The sequence below is a fragment of the Chinchilla lanigera genome, unplaced genomic scaffold (genome assembly GCF_000276665.1).
Source record: "Chinchilla lanigera isolate Chin_1 unplaced genomic scaffold, ChiLan1.0 scaffold00076, whole genome shotgun sequence".
NCBI classification, from domain to species: Eukaryota; Metazoa; Chordata; class Mammalia; order Rodentia; family Chinchillidae; genus Chinchilla; species Chinchilla lanigera.
Genome location: NW_004955477.1, coordinates 5,858,093 through 5,885,743, shown reverse-complemented (window position 1 = coordinate 5,885,743; position 27,651 = coordinate 5,858,093). Strand labels below are relative to the sequence as shown.

The following is a 27,651-nucleotide window of genomic DNA, read 5'->3' as shown; positions in this document are numbered from 1 at the left end:
ATAACCCTATCAAACCGAACCTGCCTAGACGGATTGGACCCAACACAGCCAATGGGGGCCACGACGCCTTGTTTCCTTCAACCCAGAGGTTCTGACTTCCCCATTTTCCAAGGCCCAAGCGCTCCTGGTACAACAGCCAGGCCCGGCTCACTTTGGGATCCTGGCTGCTGTCTGTTTAGGATCATCCATGTGAAAAGGAGTTTGGTTCTTATTTGTTCAATTTCATTCTGATCATGCACCATTGTTCAAACTATGCATCCTTCAGTGTGCAAAGCCTGGCTTTTATCGTCAAAATGCAATAGGAGGTGCATGTGTTAACCACACGAGGTTGTTTGAGATCCTGGTATCTCCTTGGTCTCTGCAGTCACATCTTGTCAGATGTCTTTGGCTTCTAGTCAGCCCAGTTTCTGACACAGTCTCTTACTTGTGGTGTTTTTCTGGGCATAGCTCTTCTTCACTGAGCCCTTCCTTCTCCCTCCCTTTGGAACATTCAATCTGTACTTCCCCACTAAATTTCCTACGATCATTCAGTAAGGGAGATATTCCTGCTCAGCTCACTGCTGACTGTGTGGTGTGTGTTGGGGGCACCTGGGAATCTTCACTCTCCTTAAAGATGTCAGTTCAACTTCTTGGCTTGTTCTGGACACCACCGTTCTAAACAACTGGACTTGCTGCAACTCTGTATCTGAAGCAGCTATTGCTATCTTCATTTCATTGGATGATTTCAGAATAGGGCAGTTTTAAATTCAACTTCTATGTACTAAGAGCAATTTTGTACCATTCACAAAATGTACTGTCCACCCTATTCTTTTAAACCAGTTAAATCATATATTCCTCAGAATAGTAGTTGAACTAAGTTTTGAACTATTTAAATAATAGATAATTCATAAGCTACACAATTTGATCTGATTTTAGTCACACTTATATTTCATGAGCTTAGCTGTTACTTGGTTTGAGGGCAGTGAAATGACACTCACTTCCTACTGAGTAGAGGTTACACAGTACTATTTACCTTCTGGGGTCCCCCGCCTTTGTTTATTCTGCCTTTCCAAAGGAAGTCCTTTGAGATCCAGGCATGGCAAACCTTTTATTTTAATAAGTATAAATGAATTGAAGACAGACTTAGGACATTACCTACAATTTTCACACAGTTTGTGTCATAAGCAGTCAGATAGTGGTAACCAAATATATTTCTAACTCTTCCTGAATGAAGACAACATGAGTTCACCAGTTGAAGTGGAATTCCCAAAACAGAGGTATAAGACAATATAGCTACTGGGACAAAACACATGGCTAAGATTAATGCAAGAGCTTTCAGCAAGATATTATATTTGTCTTCTGTATGATTTTTAATGTGTGGTAAAATATATTCAAAATAGTCTATGATCATTAAAAAAGGCAGATAGTAAATTGATTACCTTCTCTGGAATTTTTAGACATCTCTTCATATTTCAAGTTAGTATCTGCTTAGATTCACCCTCCAAGTGTTTTTTCTTGGCTAAATTTCAATCTTTCAGGACCTCAACACATGAAATACAAATTATGGATAACTTCTATCGCTTTCTGAGTCTTCATGGGGTTTTCCAACTTCTTTTCCTTATGTCCTCCTCCACTGCATGAGGCTGGATGTTATCCTGTCTTCTAGATCTCAAGGACATTCTGTTCCCACTGACTCTGCCCCGAGATATGGATTTTTCAGCCCCATTGTCTGGTTCCATTGCTCCATATCCCAGGAAGTCTTCATGGACTTCGTTTCGTGCCTCTTTATTTAATATTTCCTGCTGATGTAAGTATCTCCGTTCTTTGTTGATCTCCACTGGTTTTATCTTAAGATATTTGGCTCAGAGGCATTCCCTTAAGAATCAGAATATAGGCACACAAGTCTGATAATAAGTAGAATGAAGCTCAAATTCAACATAGAGAATAGCAAACATAGATCAAATGAAAGAGGAATTAATTTGCAATTTTTATATTGAATAATTTTCCAAGATGCCAGTAATCTTATGATATCCAAGGGGAAGCTTTTCAAATTTGTTTCCATGGAAAAATGATCACTTCTACTGTAAACCTAAGTAAGCAATTCAGAATAGACTTCAGTCAGGAGGCCTGCCTGTGACAGAAGTCAGATCTGATTATAACAATTTACATTTATTCCAAAATGTGCCAATATACAGACAGCACACAAACTGATAATTTTACTGTCTCTGTCTCTGTCCCTGTCTCTGTCTTTCATGTGTGTCTGTGTCTGAGTCTGTGTCTGTCTGTCTCTCTGTCTCTGTCTCTCTCTTTCTGTGCATTTTACTGGGGAATTGAACCCAGGGACTTTAAACGGAGCTACATCCCCAGCTGCCCTGCCTCCATAACTTTTTATTTTTTGACATAGTCTCAACAAGTCACTAAGTTGTCCAGGCTGGGCTTGAACTTGTGATTGTGCCTCAACCTCCTAGGGGCTAGGATTATAGACATATACTACAGAAAATTGAACTGCTAGTTCTTCAAAGGGGCGACAGGAGAGAGGTGCTTTGTACCCTTTCCCAGTATAACATCATGAACAACAACTGAACTGCCCACCTTTTCTTCTGACCAGCTTTTCCAACATTTTAAGGTAAACATAACTCTTGCGCTCCCTGGAAAATTCTTTTTGATGTCTGTAGCCATCATTTTGACTAGCTTTTTCACATTAGCCTGCTCCTTCTGTTAATCCTAAAAGGATTATTTCTCATGGCTTGCAGTTATTCTCTGTGTTGAGGATAGATCATTTGAGAAACTTTAAATTCAGGTCACATGCACATTCTGTGGAAACATGGAGAGGATACCTCGTTGATGACATGTCATGATTATGTAACAGCTTCCGTCTCCCTATTTGGAGTGACTGTCCATTTTCATCAAGTTTCATGTTGGCAGCCTCAACCTTATTCGAAAATATCCACAGGTATTTCTCCATCCATGTAAAACATCCCTGTTTTCCACACATCAGGGAACACGTTTTGCTTTGACAAAAGCATAGGAAGAAGACATCTGAGGAAGACACAAGTAATAGAAAACAAAGTAGATAGACACCCGAAGGACAGGGAAAACTTCTGAAACATGTCAAGAAAATATTAAACCTAGAAACAAAATTCTGAAAAGGTAACAGCTATGAGGTGCTCAGGAAACTGCTGGGGGCAAAACAGGAGCTCACAGATGAACTGACTGAGAGTTTACTCCACGCAAGCCCAAAAAAGACCCTGCAGGGATCCTCCACTCACTAGACTGCGCTGAAGAAACAATGAACGAGGAGCTCCAAAGCACTTGAATGTCCGCCAAACCAGAACCAGTTGACCCGGCTCCACAATAAGCAGGAAGCACCAGGGTAAGAGAAAGAGCACGTGGGCGGCGGGGGGCGCAAGCCAGAGAGAGAGAGAGAGAGAGAGAGAGAGAGAGAGAGAGAGAGAGAGAGAGAGATTCACTGTTCAAGAAATCTCCAAATAAGAAACTGGACCTGGCAGAGAACAGAACTGAAATAAATGTTGGTTGAGAGAACCTAAGGCAAAGACCAAGCCCTAAGACACCTGGGAACTAAACACCAGACCACACTGAGGAGCCCTGAAATTATGCTCAAGGCCTCTGGAGCACTTGAAATCTAAAAAAAGGTAAGGCAAAGATCTTGAGAATAGTCACAAAAGCTCCCCAAATAAGACCTCAGGAAGACCCTATGGGCAGCAGAGAACATGTGTCTTCCTCAGATGTCTTCTTCCCACATTCTCAACATGGCTGCTTTTGATCCTGCATTCTTCCCCTCCACTGGTGGCATCTGTGTATTTTTAAACTGGTTGGCCCTGAATCTTGTCTCCAAAGGCTCTGTTTTAAGATCTGGAATTTGATCCCAACAACTGTCACTCCACCGGTGATCCCAGATATTTCATGGTACTTTCACTTTTCTTTTACAAATAGTTTCTTAGTGAAAAGCTAGGAGAACTTTTATCAAATGGCTGCCTTTCTGCATTCTGAGCCTAGGAGCACATTGTCTCCTGTGATAAAAAAAGTACAATGCATGTGTTCTCTTCACTATGGGAAATGCATGTAATATTTTACCTGATACAATATTGAATAAGAGTCAATAATTCAGTTTTATGTCTATCTAAGGATATTAGAGTACTTTTGTATTGACAGATCTATCATACAAACAAGCCGTGTACCCTTTAGAATGATGTCCTTTGGTGAGAGTGAGGTCACCATCAACAGGTGATTAGGATCTATAGTGATTATATAAATGCAAAACAATTCTGTAGGAAAGGTCTGGGAAGGCTGCCAGGCTAGGTGTCATCAATCTGAATAAAAGCATTTCTGTCTTCCAACAATAGGGGAAATACAAGCTCGTTTTCTTTTTCTTTTTTCTGGTTTTTTTTTTTTTTGCCTTGAATTACTAGTGATATAACATGGCTTCTCTGTGTATGCTTTGGGTCCATACTCTGCAGTAAACATCTACCTCTGACTACAGCAAACATCTGCAGAGTAGCAAGTTGTTCCTTCTATGGCTGGAACACATTGACCAGCACATAAAGACACAGACTCCCATCTACTCACCATGGGGCCATTCAGAGGATTAGCTGGAACAATGCTTGCCATAGGAAAAGAATACAATATTGCTAATAAAGCAAGAATAACATCTATATAGGTTTCACACCCCCCCCAAACATCATAGCTGCAGAGGATAAGATTTCATCCTGAATTAGTTGCTTAAAATTTTTTATCTTCAAAGTGGCTGTTCAAATTATCAGATATAGTCATGCAAAATTGATCCAAAAAGAAACATTGTTGATTTTCTATCATCTTCTTTTGAAATTTTCTATCGTTTTTAATGTTTTAAAAACTTTTTATTCCCTTTAAAATAAAAAAAATCTAAAAAGAACATGTTTTCCAAACAAATTTTTTGAATTTGAAAGAGAGATGGGAAAGTCCCCATAATTTGGGATTTCTCCTTCACTGGAGTCTTGAATATTTCAGTTAGTGCTGATAAATGAAAATAGCTTTACAAACATTAACATATTGCTAAGGTACACAAGCAACTATACCAGTCCTCACAAGCAAACACAGGATGAAAAATTATTTCAGCTCACTCCCTCTGACTCCTTGTTAATGAAGCTTTAGACAAGAAGGTGATTCCTCTGTTAACGGACTCATTTTTTAAAAGAAGGCAGTGAGAGGATATACTATACTTCTTTGCTTTTCTTGGAAAGGAAATCTAATGAATTTCACTGACCTCTGTAGTCTTCCAGAATAGTCCCTAAATACAAGCTCTGACAGGAAAACAGAAGCCGGTCATGGGCACCTTCCCTCAGGGTTTCCTCTCCGTATTGTATTCTTTTCCTGTTTCCTCTCCAGGACTCCTGAGATCTCACACTGTCTTCTAAAAGACCTAGATCCTGCAGTTCTGGATTTTATGTACAAATAACATGTCCTCACATTTTAGCAAATGATAGAAGACTGTCTTTTTTAGGGGACTTCAAATAATAAAGTGTTGGAAAATAACAATTATCACCATGTCTCCATTTTAATAAAAAAAAGTAGCATCCATTCCTTCAAATACATAACAATATGCTCCTTTAAATGGGAGATTTGGGCCAGGTGTGGTGATGCACCCTGTAATCCTAGCACTTGGGAAGCTGAAGCAGAAGGATCACCGTGAGTTCGAGGCCAGTTTTGGCTACACAGTGAGTCCAAGTCCAGCCTGAACTACATAGCGAGACCCTGTCTCAAAAATAAATAAATAAAAATAAATACAGAAATAAATGAAAGATTTAACTTTCTAAAGAAACTGTCATTTTATGTCTTCATTTCTTTCATACTGACACCGAGTACATGAAAACTCTTTTGCAAACCAGCAGCTGTCTGCAGAATGTATGTATCAGGGAAGCCTATTCTGAGGCTACCATCTAAACCAGGCCATTCATATACATCTCCTCCCTCCACAGTCTTCCAAGCCTTACTTGAAATACCTTACTTGAAACACCCAAATATCCCAGTTGGTCTCCAACATGTTAATGATTGGTAATGGAATTACACCAATGGAATGAGCAGCATTTGACTGTAGGAAAGGGTCTAGCAAGTTAATTTCCGTCCCTCCAGTCACACCCCCACGTTAAGATCTTTGTCTCCCCTGAGGAGAATGCTGCAGAGGGCCAGTGGCCAAACTTACTGCTAGAGACAGAAGGGGAAGCAAAATTTAGACCAAGTACTCTATTCTCTTGATTAGTGCAGCGACCCCTACCGGCAATTATTTGAAAGCTCAGATAGAGAGTAGGGAAATGGCCAGGGTGGAAGGCTTGCTGTGGATTTGGGGACTCCTGGGGAATGCTGGGATGAGACCCCACCCGGGTTGACCACGTTGGTTGGGGGACTCCTCCGGGAGTGCAGGCCAACCAGTAGCACAGCCAGGAGTGTCCACTATTAATACTTCTTTTTTGTATTTTTTTAATACTTCTTTTCAACGATTTCTACTTCTCCCAAGCCAAGAGGCCATGACAGGACGCTCTTCCTGGAAGTTCTGATGCAGGCAAGAACAGTGAGGAAAGTTCTAGAAGGAAATTTAGAAGCAACAGAGCTGCAGCCAAACACAAAAAAGCTCCCCTAGTCATAGGGAGGGGAGGCCCTGGGAGATCACCCACCCTGAAACCAGAATCTCAAAGCACTTCTCTGCAGAATTCCTTGGTTCTACTCCACTTCCCTAACCCAACCACATTGTATCCTGTGGTAACTCACATTCTTGCTTGCTCAGTCTGTCATTCATTCCCTCCCTACTTATCTACAATCTCCCAACCCATCATCTCTCTCTCCATGTATGTCAAGCCACACACTCACACACACAATATTTATTAAAACAGTTGATGAAGTAACATGAATGTCTTCAAATTTTAATAAATATATATTGAACATAAACTCAAAATTTATGGGACGTACTCCTCCAGTCAGATGGGTATGCACAGAATGAAAGGAATTGCCGAAGGGATCCTTTGCAGCTACCTGGGACAGTGCCCACTGTCAGTTTCTGGCAAATGAAAATGACAAGTGTGTGTGTGAAGGGGAGTACCTGGGGAGTGGAAATTAACTACAGAATGGAGATTAACTACAGAAACTATGGAAATTAACTACAGAAACTCTCCCTGTCCTTTTGGTTGGTGGGAAGATTTTCTACTCCATCCTGTGTCCCTGAGTCTCCAACTACATGGTCTCTATTCCTGAGACTAATAAATGGGAAGAACGGCAGAGCCAGAAGGCATTCTGGCAAAATGATGCATAGGATTCTTCTTGCAGTGGTGAGATTTGCATTTAGAATGAAATTATAGGGTGGAGAACAGGCTTAAAATTCAATAGAAAGCAACACTGCAAAAGCATCATAGAACCCTTTGAAGTAAGCCCTCCTGTTACCCGGTTGTGGGGTACTGAGGTCTCATTCTAAAGGTGTTTTCTAGATTCTGTCTGTCCTGAAGAACAAATTGGTCAAGACAATTGCAAAAGGTAGCAAGGTTTTACATTTATTAAAGGTAGGAAAAGAAACATGATTTGCAGGACAGTTTTGGGCCAAGTAAAAGTGGGAAAAGAAGTATACTCCATTGTGTGAATGTGGGTTACTGTGAAAGAACATACCACAGTAGCAGGGAGTTCAGAGGCAACTGTACTTTTTTTTTTTTTAACTTTTTTTAAATTTTAAAAATAAAAATAACAATAAAACAGTTTCAAAACAGGTTAGTAGGAGAGTAACAATAATTAATACATGGTGGTTATCTTTATACTAGTTATTCAGAGTACAATATATAGGCATGAAATATTGTCCAAAGAATATTAGCACAAACTTTTCTTTTCAGTGTACTAAGAGAAACTAGTTGTATAACTACCTTAACTGTTTGTGTTTGTGTGTGTGTATATATATATATATATATTTTTTTTTTTTTTTTCTCCTTTTTCCCTTTCTTCCTTACACTCCTCAGGCTGATGTCAGGTCTAAGGTGTTCTGTTTAAAATTGCTGGAGTTCTTACAAGAAGTCCACATGCAAGGCTTTGGGAACTGTTCTTAAACTTTGCAATTAGCAGGCCATGCCTGCTTCCCAGCCAACCTACCATGCCCTAATTTCCTGTTCACTCCCACAAGTCTAAGATTTATTACTTTGGCCATTCCCTGTATCTCTCCTTTAATTCCCTGCTCTCTGGCATGTACTCTACCATAGTTGCTAAGTTTAGTAAATAGACATGCTAGCACCTTTTATTTCCAGTTAGGTTTCCTCCAAAGTTGGAACAACTGTCATTGAGTTAAGCCCTTAATTGGAGTGACAAAAGCGGTATTTTATGGATTGATTCAGAGATGAGCTTTGTTTGATTGTTAATGAGGAACAGGATGGAAATAGTACACCTCAAAAAGGTTGATAGTATCCCTGCATTTAATTTGTTGACATAGCCTTGTCCCATCCAATTTGGACTTGGTTGTCTTGCGCACTCACTGCCTTTTATGTCTCCCTAGGCAGTAACTTTCAGTGTTGTTCCCCTAGAACAGAGGGAGGGGCTCAAAATTTTTTGTTTCATGGTCCCTTCACATTCTTATAAATTAATGTGGGTTATATCTACGTATACTTAACTATATTTGAAATTAAAATTGAAGAGTTCATAAAATATTTATTTTGCATGTTAACACAAACAACTTAATTTTACAAAAAAATCTATTATCCCAAATCCAACCTAACAAAAAACTAGTGAAAAGAGCAACATTATTTTACACTTTTGCAAATCTGAAATCGGAACCTCCTAGTTGCTTATACCTTTGGCAGATTTCACCCCACTCTTGAGAGAATGCAAGTGAAAAAAAAATTCTGCCTATTAGTGACATGGTTTTGATTTTATGCAGCTTTGGAAGGATTCTGGAACCCTTCAAGTGTCCCCACCACTTCTGAGAATTCTACTGTTCCAGGAAGCCAAGTTCTACCGGAGATGGCAGGAGATGCCCGGGAAGGTCACCAAAATCACTTTCACCGTTCCATTCACTTCAACCCACCAGGTCCAAGGAAGGGCGTCACTCCCACCCCCCACACCCCCACCATGCAGGAGGGCTCAGGATGGAATCCTGTACAGGAATTATTTTAGGATACATCCACTTTTTCATGCACAAGTTACTTTAATAGACAATTTTTTTTTTCCAACAGCCAGGCACTGTAACCTAAATATATAGCAACAGTAGTGAATACTCTGCCCTGTCGAACAGAAAGTAACGGGGTATCTGCGAAATGGAAATTGCCTCTGTATTCACTAAACAGAGAACACAAACTAAATGTGCTTCCAATGATCTCTCTCGTGTATTTATGAGAAAGAGAACCGTATGTGTATAACTTCAAAAGACATGAATCTAAGGTAATTGGGTGGTGATACAAGAAAACTGGGGAGGGAGGTTTTTAATTTTTTAAAAATTTAAATATTCTAGCAATGATAATACACGGTGTTGCTTGTATTTGGTCCTTAAAACAAAGTAAGGAAAAAAAGAGAGTTGTCTCGGTAGTGAGAATATGTTGTTTTCAGCATTTTTTCCACACCCTTCTCAGAAAGTAAGGAGTTGCTTTTCCTGGGGATAAATAAAGCGTCAGACCACCCCACACGGCGCCCCGCAGAGCCAGCGTTTTCCCTCCGGCTCCGCCTACTTCCGTTTTGCCCTTCCCATTGGTCCCCCGCTGCGCCGTCTCGTCCAATCGTAGCGCTTAGCGCCAGAATTTGAACCGCTGTATTCGTTTGAATCGGGCGGGCACTTGGAGCCTCTTGGCGTAGAGCGGCCTAGGCCGGCAACGCGGTTGGGGGCAGCGGGGCTACCGCGGCCACGGCGGGGTACGGGTCTGCGGGCCGGGGCGGAGCGAGAGCGGCCCGCGGACGGCGTCCGACTGGACTGCTTGGGGCCGCGCGTGGACGCGCCGGCAGCACCGGCGGCGGTGAGCGCGAACTCGACCAGGTGAGCTGGGGCCGGTCTCCGGGGACCGGAGCTGCTGGGTTCCGGGCCGGGGAATCCAGGTTGGGGCGCCGGGGGTCCGGGCTGTGTTCGGAGGTTCTCGGGGGGCTCCGGCAGGGCGGACCCCGGTGGTGGCGTTCTGGCTGCGGACTTTGGCGATGTGGGGGCGGCTTGTGTCGCCTTATCCCTCCAAGGTGCCCATAGTTCGGTTAAAGCGTGGACCAAGCAGCAGGGTCGGGGAACTCCACCAGCGAACCCGGCTGGTTACTAAAAATGATCTTAGCTCCCTTACCCTCAGAGTAATACCCACTTTTTTTTTTTTTTGCAGTGGAAAAGGTGCTTGTGAGTTTGCCTCTGTAATTGAAACCTTACTTCCTGCCCGGATTAGACTAACAGCTAGTTTAGAAAATGGGGCCCACGGCACGCCTTGTTACCATCAAGAGGAACGGGGTGGACGGCATCCCCTTTCCACTGACCCTTAGCACCTGCTTGTTCGGAAGGTGAGCCCGCGCACCAGACGCTGTTGTGCAGAAAGATGAAAGGGACTTAGTGGCCATGTGATAGCCCACGCATATGCTTTGGGGACACTTGCCTCTAATGCCTAGATACTTTTGCACATCAACCACTTGACATAGTTGTCACTAAATGAAAGTCTCAAAATTATACTTATACATGTGTTATGTGATGACCGTGTTACCTGTTGTTTTTTTAACCAAACAAAAATTTTACAATTGATTTGATAGATGATTCTCAAACCTGATTGCCCTCCAGCCCTCTTTAAAAGACTGCGTGTACCCTTGCGTCTCCCCCGACTGGGCTGGTGCTGACTTCTCTGGACACTGAGAATGCAAAAAAGAGGCATGCGCTTGGCTCCTCTTTTTGGAAAAATGAAATGGGAGGGAAAGTCCTCCTAGTATGCTTTGAGATCTTTTCCTCAGGTCTTTTTGAATGACATAATAACCTTCTTCCTGGCATGACAGTCCCGATTACTAACAGCACCCACCTCATTTCCTAAGGTGCTACTGTGGACCTGTGATCAAGTCACTCCTGTCTGTGATCTAACCTCTAGCCCCCATTCTAGCCTCACCCTAGCCTTCCAACTCCATTCTTCACTATTCTTCCAGCCCAAAATATTCTAAACTCTTGTTGGTACTTTTTACAAAGTTTGAATTTTATGACTGGACTGTACTCCTTACTCTCGTGCTTGAATACCTCCTCTCGATTTCAGGTATCTGTTCCATCATACAGTTACCTGAAAGCAAGGCTTTAATGAAAGCTTGTTCACACTGATGCTTAGTTTTTTTGGTTTGGTTTGGTTTGTTTGGTCTGGTTTGTCTCTTGTTAGACTGTTACAAGAACAGGGGTTGTCTTGCTAATAATTATATACTCGGGGCCAGTCGTGATGTCTGGCACATGAGTGATGATTAGTAAGTAACGCCGGTTGGTATCAAGTAAAAAGATAGGCTGCAGATTTGTATTTGGAATCAGGAGAAAACTAAGTGGTTTTCATAGGAGGATCATTTTATCCCCCAGGAGGCACTGGGCAAGTTCTAGGGACATTTTCCAATGTTACTATGGGAGAGCTATATGCCATTAGTCTTGCTGGCAGAGGGCGGAGATGTAGCAAGACGTCTAGCAGTGCAGAGGATAGCCTGACAGTGAGGCATTCTCTGGTCCAGAATGCAAGCAGTGTTGAAGTTAAGAAGTACTGATTTGTAGTGATTCTTCTGCTAAGCAAAACCTAATTCTAATCAGTCTCTCTTTGTTGGAGTGTTCTGGTACCTAAAACTGAAATTCCCTTCTTGTGGTTAAAGAAGTTAACACTTTCCATAGCTTTCTTTATTTTCAAAAGAAAAACATTCCAATCTCAAATAGTAGTTATTTTGGTTATTATACAGCATTACATTATCTTTTTGTAAAATTTTATTATTTTGAAACCAATTTGTGCGAGTTTGGTCATGTGACAAGGGTAGGAAGAGATATGTTTAGACTTTGGTGATTCATATGGAGAACAGACTTAAGTCATGGAGTATACCCAAAGTTTTAAAGTCACAGGATGGAACAGCATATTCAGAGACTCTAATACCAGTGAACTCTTCTGGCTATTCATTTGTGGGTGGGCTTAGGAACCGTCCTCTCTGTGCTTTTCTCTATGGTGTTCACTTTCTGTAGAAATACAAGTCGAGTTGTTTTTTCATTGCTTCCAGATTAGTATTTTTAACGTTAGGAGAAGACTTTAATCTGTTGGTTAATATAGCAAAGTTTTAAAACAACAATGAAAAGGTCACATATAATGACATTTATTGTGTAAGGAGAACATGAGTGACATGTAAATTTCATTTAATTATTTGAATAATACCATGACATAAGTCCTAATGTAATATTTTTGTATAGGAAGAATGGAGGTACAGAGAGGTGCTAACATGAAATCTTACACTTTGTGTTAAAGTTTTGAATTTTATAACTATTCAAACAAACATATGTTAAAAACTTTGTAGAGTGCAATGTTAAAAACAGTTATCCTTCAAAATTGACATAAAGTGTTCGTGTCTTCTAAGTATAGCTGTTTATATAAAAAGTAATTTGTATTTTGGTATTTTCTGATAAAATTATTTTTGGATATTTAAATAGCTTCTTATGCAATGCTTGTAAAAATTATTGGCCATCCACAGATTATTTGCATGGCCCATTTTATTATTCCCTATGTCATTATATTTATAGATCAGGCTTACTAGTCAAGTTCTGTTTTATTTTGAAAAACTAAGGTAATTTTTAAGAAGTTGCAACAACCAAAAAAAAAATCTTAATTCTTTTGTATTAAGGGGAACTGAATGTGACATTCGTATCCAGCTTCCTGTAGTGTCAAAACAACATTGCAAAATTGAAATCAATAGGCAGGAGGTAAGTGGGTTTGGGGAAGCTGATTTTTAAAATGTTTTGGTTCACTTTTTATCTATTTTATTAGTTATATATTTTCCCTTTCTCTCTACATGTAGGCAATATTGTATAATTTCAGTTCCACAAATCCAACACAAGTAAATGGGTCTGCTATTGACAAACCTGTACTACTAAGACATGGGGATATAATAACTATTATTGATCGGTCTTTCAGGTAGGTAAAAGCTAATTGTGCTAAAGATAAATAGATGCTCTAATTAACCATAAACTAGTACCACAGTTCAATTGTAATCCTTTTTAATGCTGCTGAACATCAGTGTTTCATACTTTCATTTGCAACACTGCTAATCTAAAAACATATGGATCTAGAAGTGACAGAAGGGGCTCAGATGTGATGGAATTCAGGGATTCAAGGGTACGTAATTAGGTGTAAGAAAGGTGACGTGAACCTAAAGAAGGCTGTTGTTTTCTTGTGACTGTTCTGAAACCGCATGCAGTTTTAGTTTCTATTTTTAAGCAGAATACATTCATAGAGAATGTTAGAAAATAAGGTGTACAGGTCAATTTAATATGATCTAAATGCCCTCATGATTGATAACAACCTATTATGACCTGAAGTGTGCTCTCCAAAAATTCATATTTTAAAGTCTTAATCCCTAGTCACTTAGGTTGTATGTTTGAGAGGGGCACCTAAAAGAACAGCTAGTTTAATCAGAGACCATCAAAGTGGGCCCTAATCCTATTACTGATGTCATTTTAATAAGGAGATTAGGACAGAGAGACACCAACAAATAGTATACAAAGGGAAAATAGTATGAATGGGCCAGCAGAGGAAGCCAGTCCCATTGGATACGTGGGAGTTCCAACCTCCACCATTGTGAGCAATACATTTCTGTTATGCAAAACACCTCATTTGTGGTGTTTTACTGTGACAGTCCTGCAGACTAATACACCAACAATATCATAAAGCTTCCAAAAATTTTCTTCCTGATGTTTACAATTATTGCTTCTTTCTCATCAAGGAAGCTACCGTGGTAGCTATAAAATGTAGAAGTCTCTCTTTATGAAATTCAGTGATTGAAGTAATAACGTGCATGTTTGTGTCTGACAGCTGCTCTTAGTGTGTGAGATTCATAGCTTGTTGGAGGTGTCTTTGTATACACAAAAATGTATAAGATTATATACAGTTTTATTCATTCTTGATAGACATTTGAGTGCGTTACAGCTTTTGAAATATGTTGAGACTTCCTGGTCTGATATTGTTAATTTTTTACTACTCCTGTGTATTTGAAAACATTATATATTCTATGAGTAGTAGATGCATTGTTCAACGTATATATCCATTAGACTCAAATCTTCTTTATTTTTAGTAATTATTCTCTTGCTTATTAGTCTCCCTCTTTTAGTGCTTCCTGGTTTTTACTTTACACATTTTGAGGTTATGCTCTGGCCTACAAATTTAGAATTATGTCCTCCTGGAAATAATTCAAAGTTATGCACAGAACTTGGTGTCATTAGAGTTCTATACATAGAGCTTTTTGTTATTTAGAAGTGTCCTCTACCTTTAGTAATACTTTAGTAATAATATTTTCTTTGGATGCTAAATATAGCTAAATTTTTTTGGTATATGCTTGTACAATGCAAATGTTTATATTCTCTTAATCTCAGTTTTTCATGATTGTTATAGTTGAGGTTGTCTCTTAGAACCTTTTGTCAGATGTCTTGCTTTTAATTGGAATAGCTTCTTTTTTTGTTTGTTTTTGTTTTTCTTCTGGTATCAGGAATCAAACTTACAACCTTCCGCTTGCCACACAGGTGCTGTGCCGCTGAGCTAAATCCCCAGCCCTATTTTTTTTTGTTTGTTTGTTTTTTTGTTTTTCTTCCTGTACCTGGAATAGCTTCTTTTTTTTTTTTTTTGGTTTTTGGTTTTTTTCTGGTACCAGGAACTGAACTCATGACCTTGCGCTTGCTAGGCAGGCGCTTTGCTGCTGAGCTAAATCCCCAGCCCCAGATTAGCTTCTTGATGGATTGACTTTTATATCATTTTAAAATGTCCCTTGTCTCCATAAACAATTTTGAGGGCATTTTTATTGACTATAGACTTCTGGGTAGGAAATAGTTGATGTGGGATGGAGACCAGAACTATTTCTCGAAAATGAAATGCTGTTTAAATAGAGATCAACTGAGATGATTAAACATCCCCAACAAAGTAAAAAAATGGATCTTAGGTAGGACTTGATTCAGCACTCTGATACCAGAGATATATCTATTTCAGATGCTTGATGGCTTCAGATCTTATTGAGGCTGCATCTAAATTCAAATCAGCCCATTTTGCTGTGGTACCAAAGTGTTTTTTATGTAAATAAGGATAGCTTCTGAGAATTTATTACTGAGATCTGTTAAAACAGTTATGCCTAAAATATGCTTGTATTGTATGGACACAGATTAAGTTGGAAACTAGAGGGAGCAGTGTTCTAAAGCAGTTTTATACTTACCCAAAGTGCAAGTAGCTTTGTGCTTACCCAGAACTATGTGAGCCACAGTGTGAGTAAAGATCAAATTGTGACCAAGGTTGCTAGTCTGTCTTCCCAGGCTTACGGCATCTTCATGGGCATAGTGTGGAAGAAGCCCAAGTTTGCTCTCCTGTGCACTGGGTTCTCTTTTTTTTTTTGGTACCAGGAATTGAACTCAAGACCTTGTGCTTTCTAGGCAGGCGCTTATGCCACTGAGTTATACCCTCGGCCCCACGCTAGGTTCTTACTTGGAGGTTGTGAAGGATATGGCTGAATCTTAACCCAAGCTAGTCAGTGATAAAAGTTAATCTTAAGGCCAGGGATATAGCTCAGTGGCACAGAGCCTACCTGGCAAGTATGAGGTCCTAAGTTTGATTCCTGGTACCAAAAAAAAAAAAAAAATTGGGTCAAGGATTTAGCTCAGTGGCGGAACACCTACTTGGCAAGCATGAGGTCCTGAGTTTGACTGCTGGTACAAAAAAAAAGTTAATCTGGATCCCAGCCTCTGGTGATGTTCCAAGGCAAACCTGAGGAGATTTACACAAATTTTTAGTGTAAAATGCTTTTCCAATATATTTATTTCTGTCTATAAGGTAATACTCAGAAACAAAGCCTGAAGTTTTTTCCTTACATATAACTCAACACCCAGATTTTAGCCATGGGGGTACAAGTCCTTAACCTGAATCTTCTCATTTCATGCACTACAGGTATGAAAATGAAAGTTATCAGAATAGAAGCCAGTCACCTGAACTTCCAGAAAAAATATGTGAACAGGTGAGGGAAAATAATTCAGATTTGGGCTCTGGTTCTCTTTTTGATGATAGGAAATCATTTCTATGTACTTTGACAAAGATTTCTCACTTTAAATCATTGACAAAGGAAGATGGCTTCCTAGTTATAGTAGAAAAATATGACTAAGTTATGGAAAACAAGTTGGACTTAAATATAGTAAAGTAATCTAAAACAACATTTCTTCTTTGTTTTTCAAAATGAGTACTGAATTTTTCTTATACTTTTGTCCCAAAAGTCTCTTACAGTATGTCTGACCTTGGAATCCTATGGTTAGGACAGTTTCAATACATGGTAATAAAATTTGGGAACTGCGTTATCCCATGATTTATTTTTCCTCCCACTCATTGTACGCATCCATGATTATATGTCTAGAGTAATCACATAGTGAAAATTATAAGTACCACAGGTTCTTTCCACTTTTGATGGATGAAAATGGAATTGAGTTTCTGTGCATTGCCTGTGAGAGAATCTTATTACTGAGCATTTTAGCATAGAACAGGTATGCAAATAGTATAACTTATTAGAATGCAATTCTAAGCACATTCTAGGAGATTTAGTGAGACTTAGTAGTTTTAGGATATGTCCTGAGAATGTGTCTTAAGACACTGCTCAAGCTAGTGATAATACTGATAATGATCATATAAACTATTGGGAATTTCTTAGCTTGGGAGACTTTAGGTACAGCTACAGTTAGCAATAGGTACTTCATTTCAAAGTCTGTCATGTTAAAATTGCTTCTTCCCTAGAGGAGCAGCTATAATGTTGAGCCTTGTACTTATCAGCTCCTGTGATGCAAACTATTTTTGAAATATCCCATGCATGAGACATCATTTAGCTTGTTAGTAGGTATAAGTAAATAAGCAGAAGTTTGATCTGTGTTTAATTACAGAACTGGGTTAGGTATATGTCACTCAATAGTCTGTTAATTGTCTATCTTGTTATTGATCTGTAATACAGTGCATTAAAATTGAATTTGTAGAAACCATTTTAGTAATTTGACAGGAATTTTATGTCTACATGATCACAGAAAAGTATGATTGTATTATACATATTTTAAATTTTATTAATAGCTCATTTTTGTTTAGTTGGAAGAGTCTTGGTCTGCTTCAGATTGGAAATAAAAACTCGTCTTTCAGATGGATAGCTTCAGAAATAATGTCTTAGATATCAAGAAATTTGAAGTTGATTAAATGAAAAAGTTAAATTCTTTGACTTTGGTAATAACTTTTTTTGATAATCCAAGTGATAAGCTTTTTTTCCCTTTAGAGCATCAGACTTTTATGTATGTTATTTGTTAGCTCTTCTCTCCAAAAACTTCCCTATAGAGAAAGCACAGGCGTTTGTCTGGTGGTGGCCAGGTGGGAGTGCTGGGTCTGGTGCGCCGGCACGTATAGATGTGCTGCTTCTGCTTGTGCCTTAGCTGCTGTGCTCTTAGATAAGCACTTAGTGTCTCTGCCAGCCAGGAGAACCTAAGTGCTAGATGAAGCCTCAATTCATCAACAGGTCCTGGGTCCATTTCTGATTAAACTAATGACAATGTCAATAGTTTTTCCTATGGCAGGTTAACAGGTTAGGTGACATTTAACTTTAGCTTTAGTTCTTCTTAAAATGTTGGGAGATATGTAATTTAAAGAAAGTAATAATAACTCTTTGTGGTTTGATTTAAATTATATTAAGCCTGGAATATTTTTCTATTTTAAAGTCGGCTAAGGTGTGCTTGTGTCATGACCATTAACCCCCCAAATGGCTTGGGCCCACAGCTCAAAAGTCTCTAAAAGTCACATAGGAGCCATTTCACAAAAAGGATGATTAATAAGAATAATATTTTCATTGTTATGATCACCAGCATTTAAGAAGGCCCGTAACTTGCTGTTCATATTTTCCTAATTTACAGAAACCTGCACGGCGTGCCTCAAGAGCAAGCTTCTCTGCTGACCCTGGTTTGTACTGGTTGGGCTCTGTTCTGGGATCCTATGGATCAGATCACCGTCACAGTGACAAGAGAGGGACAAAGGGACAGAACTGTGAAATGCCCTCTCCCAGAATAAAAGACACTGTGGCACTTAACATGTCAAACACAGGCAGATAGCTGAGTTAACTTCCCCTGGATGAGGTGCTCTGTTTAAGGCAGAGCCTAAGTGTACATAAATTGCCTTTTCAGTTGTAAATTTAATCCAAGTGGTTTGATAGCCTACATTCTCTCACTACTAGTTATTAGAGGATACTGTGACTTATTTATTTGGGTTGAAATGCTATTATAAGACTTACAAACTTTAAGCAGTATGTGATTTGTAGACTAACTGGAAAGTTAGGTTGTAAGGCAGTTTGAAATAATTAACATACAGAGTTCCACAAATGTTAGACACTGAGAAAAATGTTGAACCTTCTGTTTCTTATTTCATAATTTGTTGCAAAGATGACAAAGATCAAGATTCCAAAGCCCATTCAAGCATCACTGAAGGACATGCTACAGGAGGGTCTCTGGTACATGGCAAGCAACTCAAACAGGACAGTTCTACCTCAGATGGCTCAAAGGGCAGTGCTGCCCAGGAACCAGTTAAGGTTCCTTCTTCAGAACCTCCAAGACATGGTAACAGGAATGCGGGAGATCCCACCATTGGGGATTTTAAGGAAAAGTCCAGGGTAACTTCAGTGGGCTGCTATGGAGAACTGAAAACTTTTCCCACTACACAGTTTCTTGACAATGGCAATAAAAGTGAATCTCCCTTTAAGAAGCTTTATCAGTCAATGAAGGAAGAGTTTGATGTGAAATCACAAAGACAAAATGTTCTACAGTATCGTAGAAAATCAGGATCATCAACTGCTTACACACCAGAAAAAGGCAGTGCCGACTCTTCGCAAAAGGAGGCTCAGCTATTGGTGTCTTGTAAATCAAGACCAAAGTCCAATAGAAGCACCCACGTTAATGGTGCTTCTTCGCCTGCACCAGAAATGAGTCAGGCCAAGGGAAAGAAAAGTGATCCAGAACCTATTCAGACTTCCGAAGAAGCTGTACGTTCCAGCCTTTCTCTCTCTCAGGTGACTAAAGTACAGACCCCTGTGCGACATTCACAGCAGAAAAGATCTTCACAGAAACGTAAGAGTGAAGACCTGCATGTCACTGACAGAGAAGAGTCTCTGATTCTGGGTAAGAGTGAAGGCAACAAGGCAATTGATGAAACAGTTACTGCTAGGAAGCTTTTGACTAGAAATCAAATACCAACTAGGGTTGAGGATGTTGCAGACCCTGACAATAAGCCAGGGAATCTCTCTTCTAAAAAGAGGAGGAGTAATCCTACAAAGGTGGAAGTGTTGCATAGAGAAATTCAAAATCAGCCTCCCATAAGTCATTGCCTTGCTCAAGTTGAAAGAAAATTTCAAACGGATTCCCTCAACAAGGCTGAGAAATTGGGCATTATACCTGGACAGGTTTGCCCCGGCTTACCTGGTTCTAGTTCAGTTGATATTGGCAACTTCGGTGATTCTGTTAGTAAGTTTGTTTAAGCGTAAAGCTAGTTTCCCTAAATGATTAACACTTACTTTATATATAGATAAGAGACCTTTATCCAGTCAGTAATGATGAGCTGTGAATGAATTTGCTATACACCTAAAGTACAGTGAGAGACATGTTCATGTTTCAGCTGATAAATGAATGCAAAAGACCCAAGGAACCATAGAGGAGGTACAGGTCGTGAGATAAGCAAGATGTGGGAGGTTATCCTGAAACATTTGGTTTGCTTTTCTGTGTATCACAAAATAAGGAGAAAAATAATAATAATCATTTTTATTTGTGGTTCAATTCTGAGCCAGAATGAACTGTATCATAGAAGTTTGGTTGTTTAGAGTAAACCACTGGAAATCTCCTGTGTGTCATTGAACCTAGTGCTAACTGTCACATATTTATATGAAGAAAGAACTCTGTTCTTTCTTTTTTCTTCTTTTTTTCTACTCTGTTCTTATCCCCTCCTACAAGTACTTTTTTATAATTATTGGACTAGACCCAGGACTCTATGCCCGGTTAAGTTCTAGACGCTTTGTAGACATTAGCACTGAATGGCTATTGCAGTAGAAATGCCCACAAAGGATTTTCTTCCCATGTGCCTGTTGCAAACTGGGAAATTGATAACCTAAGCATACACAGTAAGCAACAGAGACATGGCCATTGCAGTGAGCATGGGAGCTCTGTCCGTCTTCCTGCACACTTGAGGGTTGGACTATAGAAAGGTTTCCAGGCATTTGGATGCAGCCATCTTCATACTAGGGTCCCATTTCTGCAGATGACCCCTTATGGCGTGTGTGCAGGGAGTGAGACTGTTGGTAAAGTGTGTGACCTGTACTTGTCATCAGAGTGTTCCATTGAGTTTCGTATCTGGCCAAAGGATTTATGTTGATTGGTGGTTCAGCAAGTTGTATGGTGGAGGTGAGGTCACAAAATGATCATCACCATTGCCTAGAGAAGTTTTCACAGCTCATGCATTCGAATTGCTGGGCAGGTCTGCATCAAGCTCAAGTACGTGTTTTAGAACGTTCTTTCGTGCCCCTGCTAAAAGTCTGTCTCCATTGTGTCCCATTGCTCCAGATTGGCTACTGCTGCTACAGACTGATCTCTTGCTTACACTACATCCAGGTGTAAGTTTTCAACATTTTAAAGGCAATCTCTGTCCAGTCCAGGTAGAACTTGATGTCTTAGTGCTTTCCTTGAGATCTCTCAAGAAATCCTGTGGCAATTTTGGGTTTATCAATATTACAAGAGAACAAAGTTGTCAAGTTTCAAGAAGTTTTTTGGTTGCTAAGTTTTTAATACTAGTTTGACAGAAATCAAGTCTTGGTGTGGTTTTCGCATTGCTTATTTCATGTTTGTATCCCTTAGACAAGAATGAGGATGTGTCTTTGAAGAGAAGGCGTGTGTCCTTTGGTAGTCATCTAAGACCTGAATTATTTGATGAAAACTTGCCTCCGAATACACCTCTCAAAAGAGGAGAAACACCAGCCAAGAGGAAATCTCTCGGAACTCATACTCCAGCTGTTCTAAAGAAAATCATCAAGGTAAACTGGAGATTAGTATTCTCTTTATACCTAGTGGCTCACAAAGCTGGTACACATTCCTTCCAAAGTCCTAGCATAGTGCAATTACAGTAGAATTAAGGTCTTTGTTTCTCTAATTCTCTAAAATAATAGCTCATTTATACAGGTGCTGGAACATCTGAGCTCCCAAATGTGGCTCTAAGGTGGCTGAACAGAGGGTAGGTAGAGTGCTCAGCACCGTTCACTTCAGCGCAGGATGCCCTGACACAGACAGCTTGCTTAGAGGGCCTCAGAACCACTGTGGGTCCCATTAAAAATGACCAGTGAGATCTGAATACACTGTCACATATAACTACAGAATGATTTTTATTTTGTTTTAGGGTTATAAGGGTACAAGAAGGCATTTAGCTGATAAAGAAAATCTTTGATGGTAAAATCTCTCTTTTGCATGATCAGCTTTTTAAATCTTTTAATTATCTATTACTTGACTTTATTGTCCTCCCTTGTTTTTAAATCTCTGGAAAGGTATGGCCACGTAGCTCACCTTCTTAACAGATTGTCTAGGCTTTTTCTGTTAGTACCAAAAGGGCTGGGAAGACACAACCAGCTTCTCCTTTACCTTGTCTGCGGAAAGTGAGCAGCTGTCCTGCCATGGAGACCAAGAAGGGCTGACAGTAACTAGTGTTGGTCAGAGCTCTCTTGTCTCACTGAGCAGGATATTTTCTGCATCTTCCCACCTTAGATAATTCAGTTCAGACTTGATGGCTGCTTTTACTCCCTTTCTTTTTCCTTTAGTGAGTGGGATAAACTTAATCTCTACCTTAACTTCGAAAAGCAGTAGTTTGAACATTCAATGCTTCAAGATTTAAACAGCTGAAATTTTTTGAATAGATTTTTAACAAGCATTAAGAGATGTTATATTCTTGACAAGATTTCTCATTAGCATTTCTGTCTTGTCAGGAGCAGCCTCAATCATCAGGCAAAGAAGAATCTCCTGAAATCTGCTTGGAAGTGAAAGCACAGCATGTATCCATAGATGCTCTAGCACCTAGTCCTAGAGTAACTCCCCCAAGGACAAATGATCAAAGGCGAAGGTCACACAAGGGCTCTACTGCCTCTGGTGATGGGAAATCCCCAGATGAGACAGACATGCCTAAGAAATCAGGGAAAAAGAGTGGCCACTTGCCTGCAAAGAGAGCATCCATTAGTCGAAGTCAGCATGACATTTTACAGATGATTTCCTCCAAAAGAAGGAGTGGTGCTTCTGAAGCCAATCTAATTGGTGAGTATTCTATTGGCAAATACTTTCAAGGTTAGTTTTCTCTTTAATGCTATTTGTGAAAAGTTTCACTGTCTTTTCACTGTCGTTTTGACAGTTGCAAAATCATGGGCAGATGTGGTAAAACTTGGTGTAAAACAAACACAAACAAAAGTTGTGAAACATCCCCCTCCAAGGCAGATGAGCAAAAGACAAAGAAGACCTAGTACTCCAAAGGTATGAGATTGCAATAAAAATTGCATGTTTATACACACTGATGTTAAGATTGCTTTAAATGTATGTTTACCCTTTGATGTTTTATCCATCTTATTTTTTTCTATAGAAGCCTTCGGATAATGTTCACAATCAGTTTAGCACGGGTCATGCAAACTCTCCTTGTACCATAGTAATAGGGAAAGCACAAATTGAAAAAGTAAATGCACCTGCTCAGCCCTACAGAATGCTGAACAACTTTGTTTTCACCCAAAAAGTGGATTATAATGAAGATCTGTCAGGTAAAAACACTCTGAGCATCTGTAGATCATAATCCTATGTGTCTTTTTGATGTTTGTTTACTTTTGTTTATCTGTTGTAAGTACAATTGTATAGAAAATAACAGAGGTGGTTTCTGGTCTTATAGTATTCAAGGTAGAGAAAGCTAGTTGATAATATAAGCACAGTTCTCTGTGGATCATATTCTGTAAGAAGTAGGTATGACAGCGTCAAATATGCACTTTTCTGGAGAACAGTACAAATATTACCTAGAAAGTGTTTTAGAGTAGAAAGTGCCATGTACTTTTTATAGTTGCTTTCTTTGACCTAGTGGTTCTAGAGGTCAATTAGCTGCTTTTTGAGCAATATTGTGCTTCAATTTTACTTTCTAGGTGACTTGACTGTTTTTTCTAACAGAGCACTATGAAATGAAGGTTCTTTTAAACCATAAGTATTCAACAAATATTTCTAGTTCACTCCCACTCTGGGTAAAAATGTGACCTCACTTGCTTACAGATTGCAACCGTGATAAAAACTGCAATTTAGGTTTCATGCTGCATAATTTGCCCAGTGGTGTGCATGGTTCAGTTAAGGAGGAAGGTAAGATTTGAACTCAATAGGTAGAATCTTACTTCCTGGCAAAATAGGAGTTGGAAGCATTATTAGAGCCCTCATAGTATACGCAAAGTATTTTCTAATAAGAGTCATATTTGGAGTACTTCATTTGTTTTTAAAAAGAATAACAAAACAAAGCAAATGTAAAAGTAGATGAATGTGTATATATGTACTTATAAACTATGAGGTGTATTAATGTATGAATATATATGTTACAAAATGTTAAAAACAAACCCTCAAAAAATACTTTTAAGATTAAATATGATTTTAAATAATACTTGGGGCAATGGATTAGGTCAGATATTTCTTCTATTAAGACACTTGCCTGGAATAGATGATTCTTGTTTCTTGATGCACATGAGTAACTTCCATTTAAAAACATCAATAACTGCTGGAAACTAAACTAATAGGGCCTTTTAGGCCCTATATTCAGTAGGGCCTGGAAGGCACAGGAAGACTTTAAGTGAATGGACTGGCTTGGGTGGGATCCTCAGCAGGCTTCTCTGACATATTCTACAGTTATGCCAGATTAAGAACATTTTCATCCACTGGTGCCTGCATGAGAAGGAAAACATGGGTGAATATGTATTTTTTAGCAAGGTAGATGTTCCACATGAAGTGCTATATTTTTATTTTCTGAGATTTTGTTGCTTTTGCTTGTTTGGTACTAAAATGCAATGGATAGTTTTTAAGTACATATATTGAATGTTTCATTTAAGTATATACCGTATTACTTGACAGCTGAGCAGTGTTCTGTCATTTTCTAAAATATGGGAACATGTCGTTTAATGTGAACCCTAGAAGCAAGGAGCCCAGGACTTTTAGAAGAAGACATGAGTGCCCTCAGGTCCTGGTTACCTAGAGGAAATGCCCTGAGGGGAAGACTCCATGACCAGTTTCTGTCCTGGTATAACTTGTGTTTGGAATTAGTTTGCAAGGCCACAGATGTAAACTAACTTCATTTGATTTCCTTTCCAGTGAGATAGGCTAGAAGAAAAGCCATACACTTCTCTTTGCTTTCTTTTCTTTTTTTTTTTTCAAAGAAAAGAGAATATTATTAATAAAATCACTTTTTCTGAGATACTATGTACCAGGAATATTAGTGATTTATCTCCTGTCATTTAGTTTGTTATGTGTGAGGTCTGGGGTAGCTGTGTAACATCCTATAAATATTTTCATTTATCAGGGCTAACAGAAATGTTTAAAACTCCAGTGAAGGAGAAGCCACAGATGATGAGCACACATTCTGTCACACCCTCCAGTTCAGAGAACTTGCTTGGAGACAAGTCTACAGTAATTAGTTCCGGAGAAGAATCTCTGTCCATCCCTTCAGTGAACTTAGGTTGGTTTCTTTATTCTCTGACACTGTTATGCTTTTGGATGGAACTTATAGATCATATTATTACTTTACAACTAATATTATATTGTATTTTTCTATAACACATATTCCTGATAAATGCCATTTCTGTCTTCTGTCCTGTTATTTAAGCAGAGATTTTTCATCAGTGGTTCAACAGCTTTGTATTCATTAACGTGCATAATCAGTTAATAAGTTTAAATTATTTTTCCACATTTTTAGCTTTCTATAAGTAAAGGTGATATAGCAGAAAAGTATATTTGTCTTATGTGTACATTATAAATCACTCAAATTCACTTATTGCTAGTTATAAAAGAGAAAGGTAGTGATTTATGTATCTCATTATTGTCCCTAATCTTGGGAACGGGAGCAAGCCCCAGGGTGAGTGTGACATGAGGAATATGAGTCTCTCGTACTGTCTCATGTGGTATTGGACACTGTGTTCCAGTCATAAAAGGACCATCTTGCCACATTGCATATGCTTGCTGTAGTTAGAAGGTAGATGTTTCCTATACAATATGGAGTCTGAGCATAGAGTGAAAAATAGAAAGATGTGTTTGTTTCTTATATTTAAAGAAAACAATGCCTGTTTTACCATAACCGTGTACGGTAGCTTTCAAAAACCATTCTTAGGAATATTTTTCCTTTAAATAATCATTGTAGATCCTAATCACCACTTAATGATTATTCTACTTTATTATGGCTTGTCTAGATATCCCCCCAAAGCCTAATGAGATCATAGGGTTTTTCAGAGCTGGCTGGATCTAGAAGGCATGATGCTGGGATTAAGTGTGTGATGCTGGAATCCAGGGTGTGTCATTACTAAATGAGTCCATTGCTTGGTTTGGCATAGTTTTGAGAGTGAAAATGGGAAGACACACACCCTGATGTGAGTGCTACCTGCCCTAAGGGCAGGTTGCCTGTACAGAATATGAGAAAGAGGGCTGCTATGGTTACTTGTCACTTGTTGCTTGCTGCTTTTGCTGCCTTCTACCTGCTTTGAACTATTTCTCTTCTGTGATGCCTCTCTGCCATGCCACCCTCCCTTGCAGCCAGCCAACTATGAACTGAAACCTCCACAAACTAAGTACAATAAACCTCTCCTCCTTTAACTTTGCATGTCAGATATTTTGTGTCAGCAACAACAAAAAGTAAGACATATTCTATCACCACAAACATTATACTTAACAGATGGCTCATAAATAAGACAGATTTATGGCCACATTAGCAGCCTTATGTTCTTAGTAAGGTAGATAGGAAACCAAAGAACTGGTTTTTATACTGTAATTCATGAGGATAAAACACTAGGTTGATATAGCACAGTGGATGTAATACATTTACTTTATGTAATTTTTATTTCTTACAGGAGAAAATGTGTACTCTAGTGCTCAGAGTGCAGCAAAAGAACCATCTGATAAATGTTTTGCAAGCCCCATATTAAGAAGGAAGTGTATAAAAGAAGATGAAAAGATAGTAAAAACTCCTAGAAATATCCATAAAATTACTCATTTTGAGATTAAAACTCCAGATTCTGCGACAGAGGCTCTGAAGACAGTATATAGTACAAATAAATTAAGATCTGTGGAGCTCAGAAAAGTGCAGATACTACCCATAGAAAGTACAAATGAAGAACTAGCAACAGGCATTACTGAGAACATCACAAGGAAAAACCTGAGGAAGACCCCACTACGAGAAAAGGAAAAAGACAGAGAGATGAAGGATAGTGAACGATCTTTAGAAACATGTAAGGAAAATGTGGAATTAAATGAAAATTCTGGAAAGGGAACACCTGTAAGGAGATCAAGAAGTAGTGGAAAGAAGTGTGAATCCACCAGTGACCTGACAGATCTTAGGAGAACACCAGGAAAAGAACCCACAGAGCACATATCAGGTCCCCAAATGCCTCTGCAAAAAACAGATTGTGCCAAGGAATTAACAAATGAAGTGGGTACAACTACCAAAATGCCCTGCACATCTTCACAGCCAGAACCAATCCACTCCCCAGCAAGCAGGAAAAGACAGCTTAAGATACCTCTGGGAAAAGTGGATGTGAAAGAAGAGGTGACTGCACTGAGGAGTCTCTCACAAATGTCAGGGGAACACATACACATAGTAAATTATGATAAAAGTATGGACGTGCTTAAGGAAACTCCAAAGCAGAAATTGGACTCAGCAATGAATGCCACAAGAATGAAGAGGTTGCCAAGAACTCCTAAAAACCAACCTCTGGAAGACCTAGCAGGCATCAAAGAATTGTTGCAAACACCGGAACACAAAGATGTGCCCATAAGTGAATACAAAGCTAAAGTGCTCTATAGCTCTCCACAGACAGAAGCAGTGGATACCCCAAGAAGGAAAAAAACATTTCCCAACACACCCCAGAGGAAAGTGGATATAAAAGAGGAGAAAGCCATATATAACCCAAAAGCAACAGAAGGTGAAGACAAAGGCATCAAAGCTTTAAACGAATCTGTAAAGCAGACACTGGACCTAGCAACAAATATATCTTGCAGCAAGAGACGGCCGACAACACCTAAGGCAAAGGCCCAGCCTCTAGAGGACCTGGCTGGCTTCCAGGAGCTCTTCCAAACACCAGGCCCTGCCAAGGACCCCATGACTGAATCAGACACCACCAAAACACCCCATGGATCTTCACAGTCAGAACCAGTAGAATCTTCAACAGCCTCAAAGAGACGTTCTAAGATAAGTCTGGGAAAAATGGATGGGGAAGAAGGGCTCTCAA

At 39.3% G+C, this 27,651-nt stretch overlaps 1 protein-coding gene across 1 annotated transcript in view; it reads left to right on the top strand.

Moving 5' to 3' along the window:
* Positions 1-9,773: 9,773 nt before the first annotated feature.
* Mki67 (marker of proliferation Ki-67) overlaps positions 9,774-27,651 on the top strand; it is a 28,683-nt gene continuing 10,805 nt past the window's right edge. Inside the window, exons 1-13 of the mRNA XM_013503022.1 lie at positions 9,774-9,961; positions 10,287-10,458; positions 12,781-12,859; positions 12,955-13,070; positions 16,077-16,143; positions 18,056-18,101; positions 18,578-19,309; positions 21,032-21,207; positions 22,147-22,468; positions 22,563-22,681; positions 22,788-22,959; positions 24,738-24,893; positions 26,275-27,646. Of these exons, the coding sequence (XP_013358476.1) occupies positions 10,367-10,458; positions 12,781-12,859; positions 12,955-13,070; positions 16,077-16,143; positions 18,056-18,101; positions 18,578-19,309; positions 21,032-21,207; positions 22,147-22,468; positions 22,563-22,681; positions 22,788-22,959; positions 24,738-24,893; positions 26,275-27,646 (3,449 nt within the window). The 5' untranslated portion in view covers positions 9,774-9,961; positions 10,287-10,366. The remainder of the gene's footprint in view (positions 9,962-10,286; positions 10,459-12,780; positions 12,860-12,954; positions 13,071-16,076; positions 16,144-18,055; positions 18,102-18,577; positions 19,310-21,031; positions 21,208-22,146; positions 22,469-22,562; positions 22,682-22,787; positions 22,960-24,737; positions 24,894-26,274; positions 27,647-27,651) is intronic.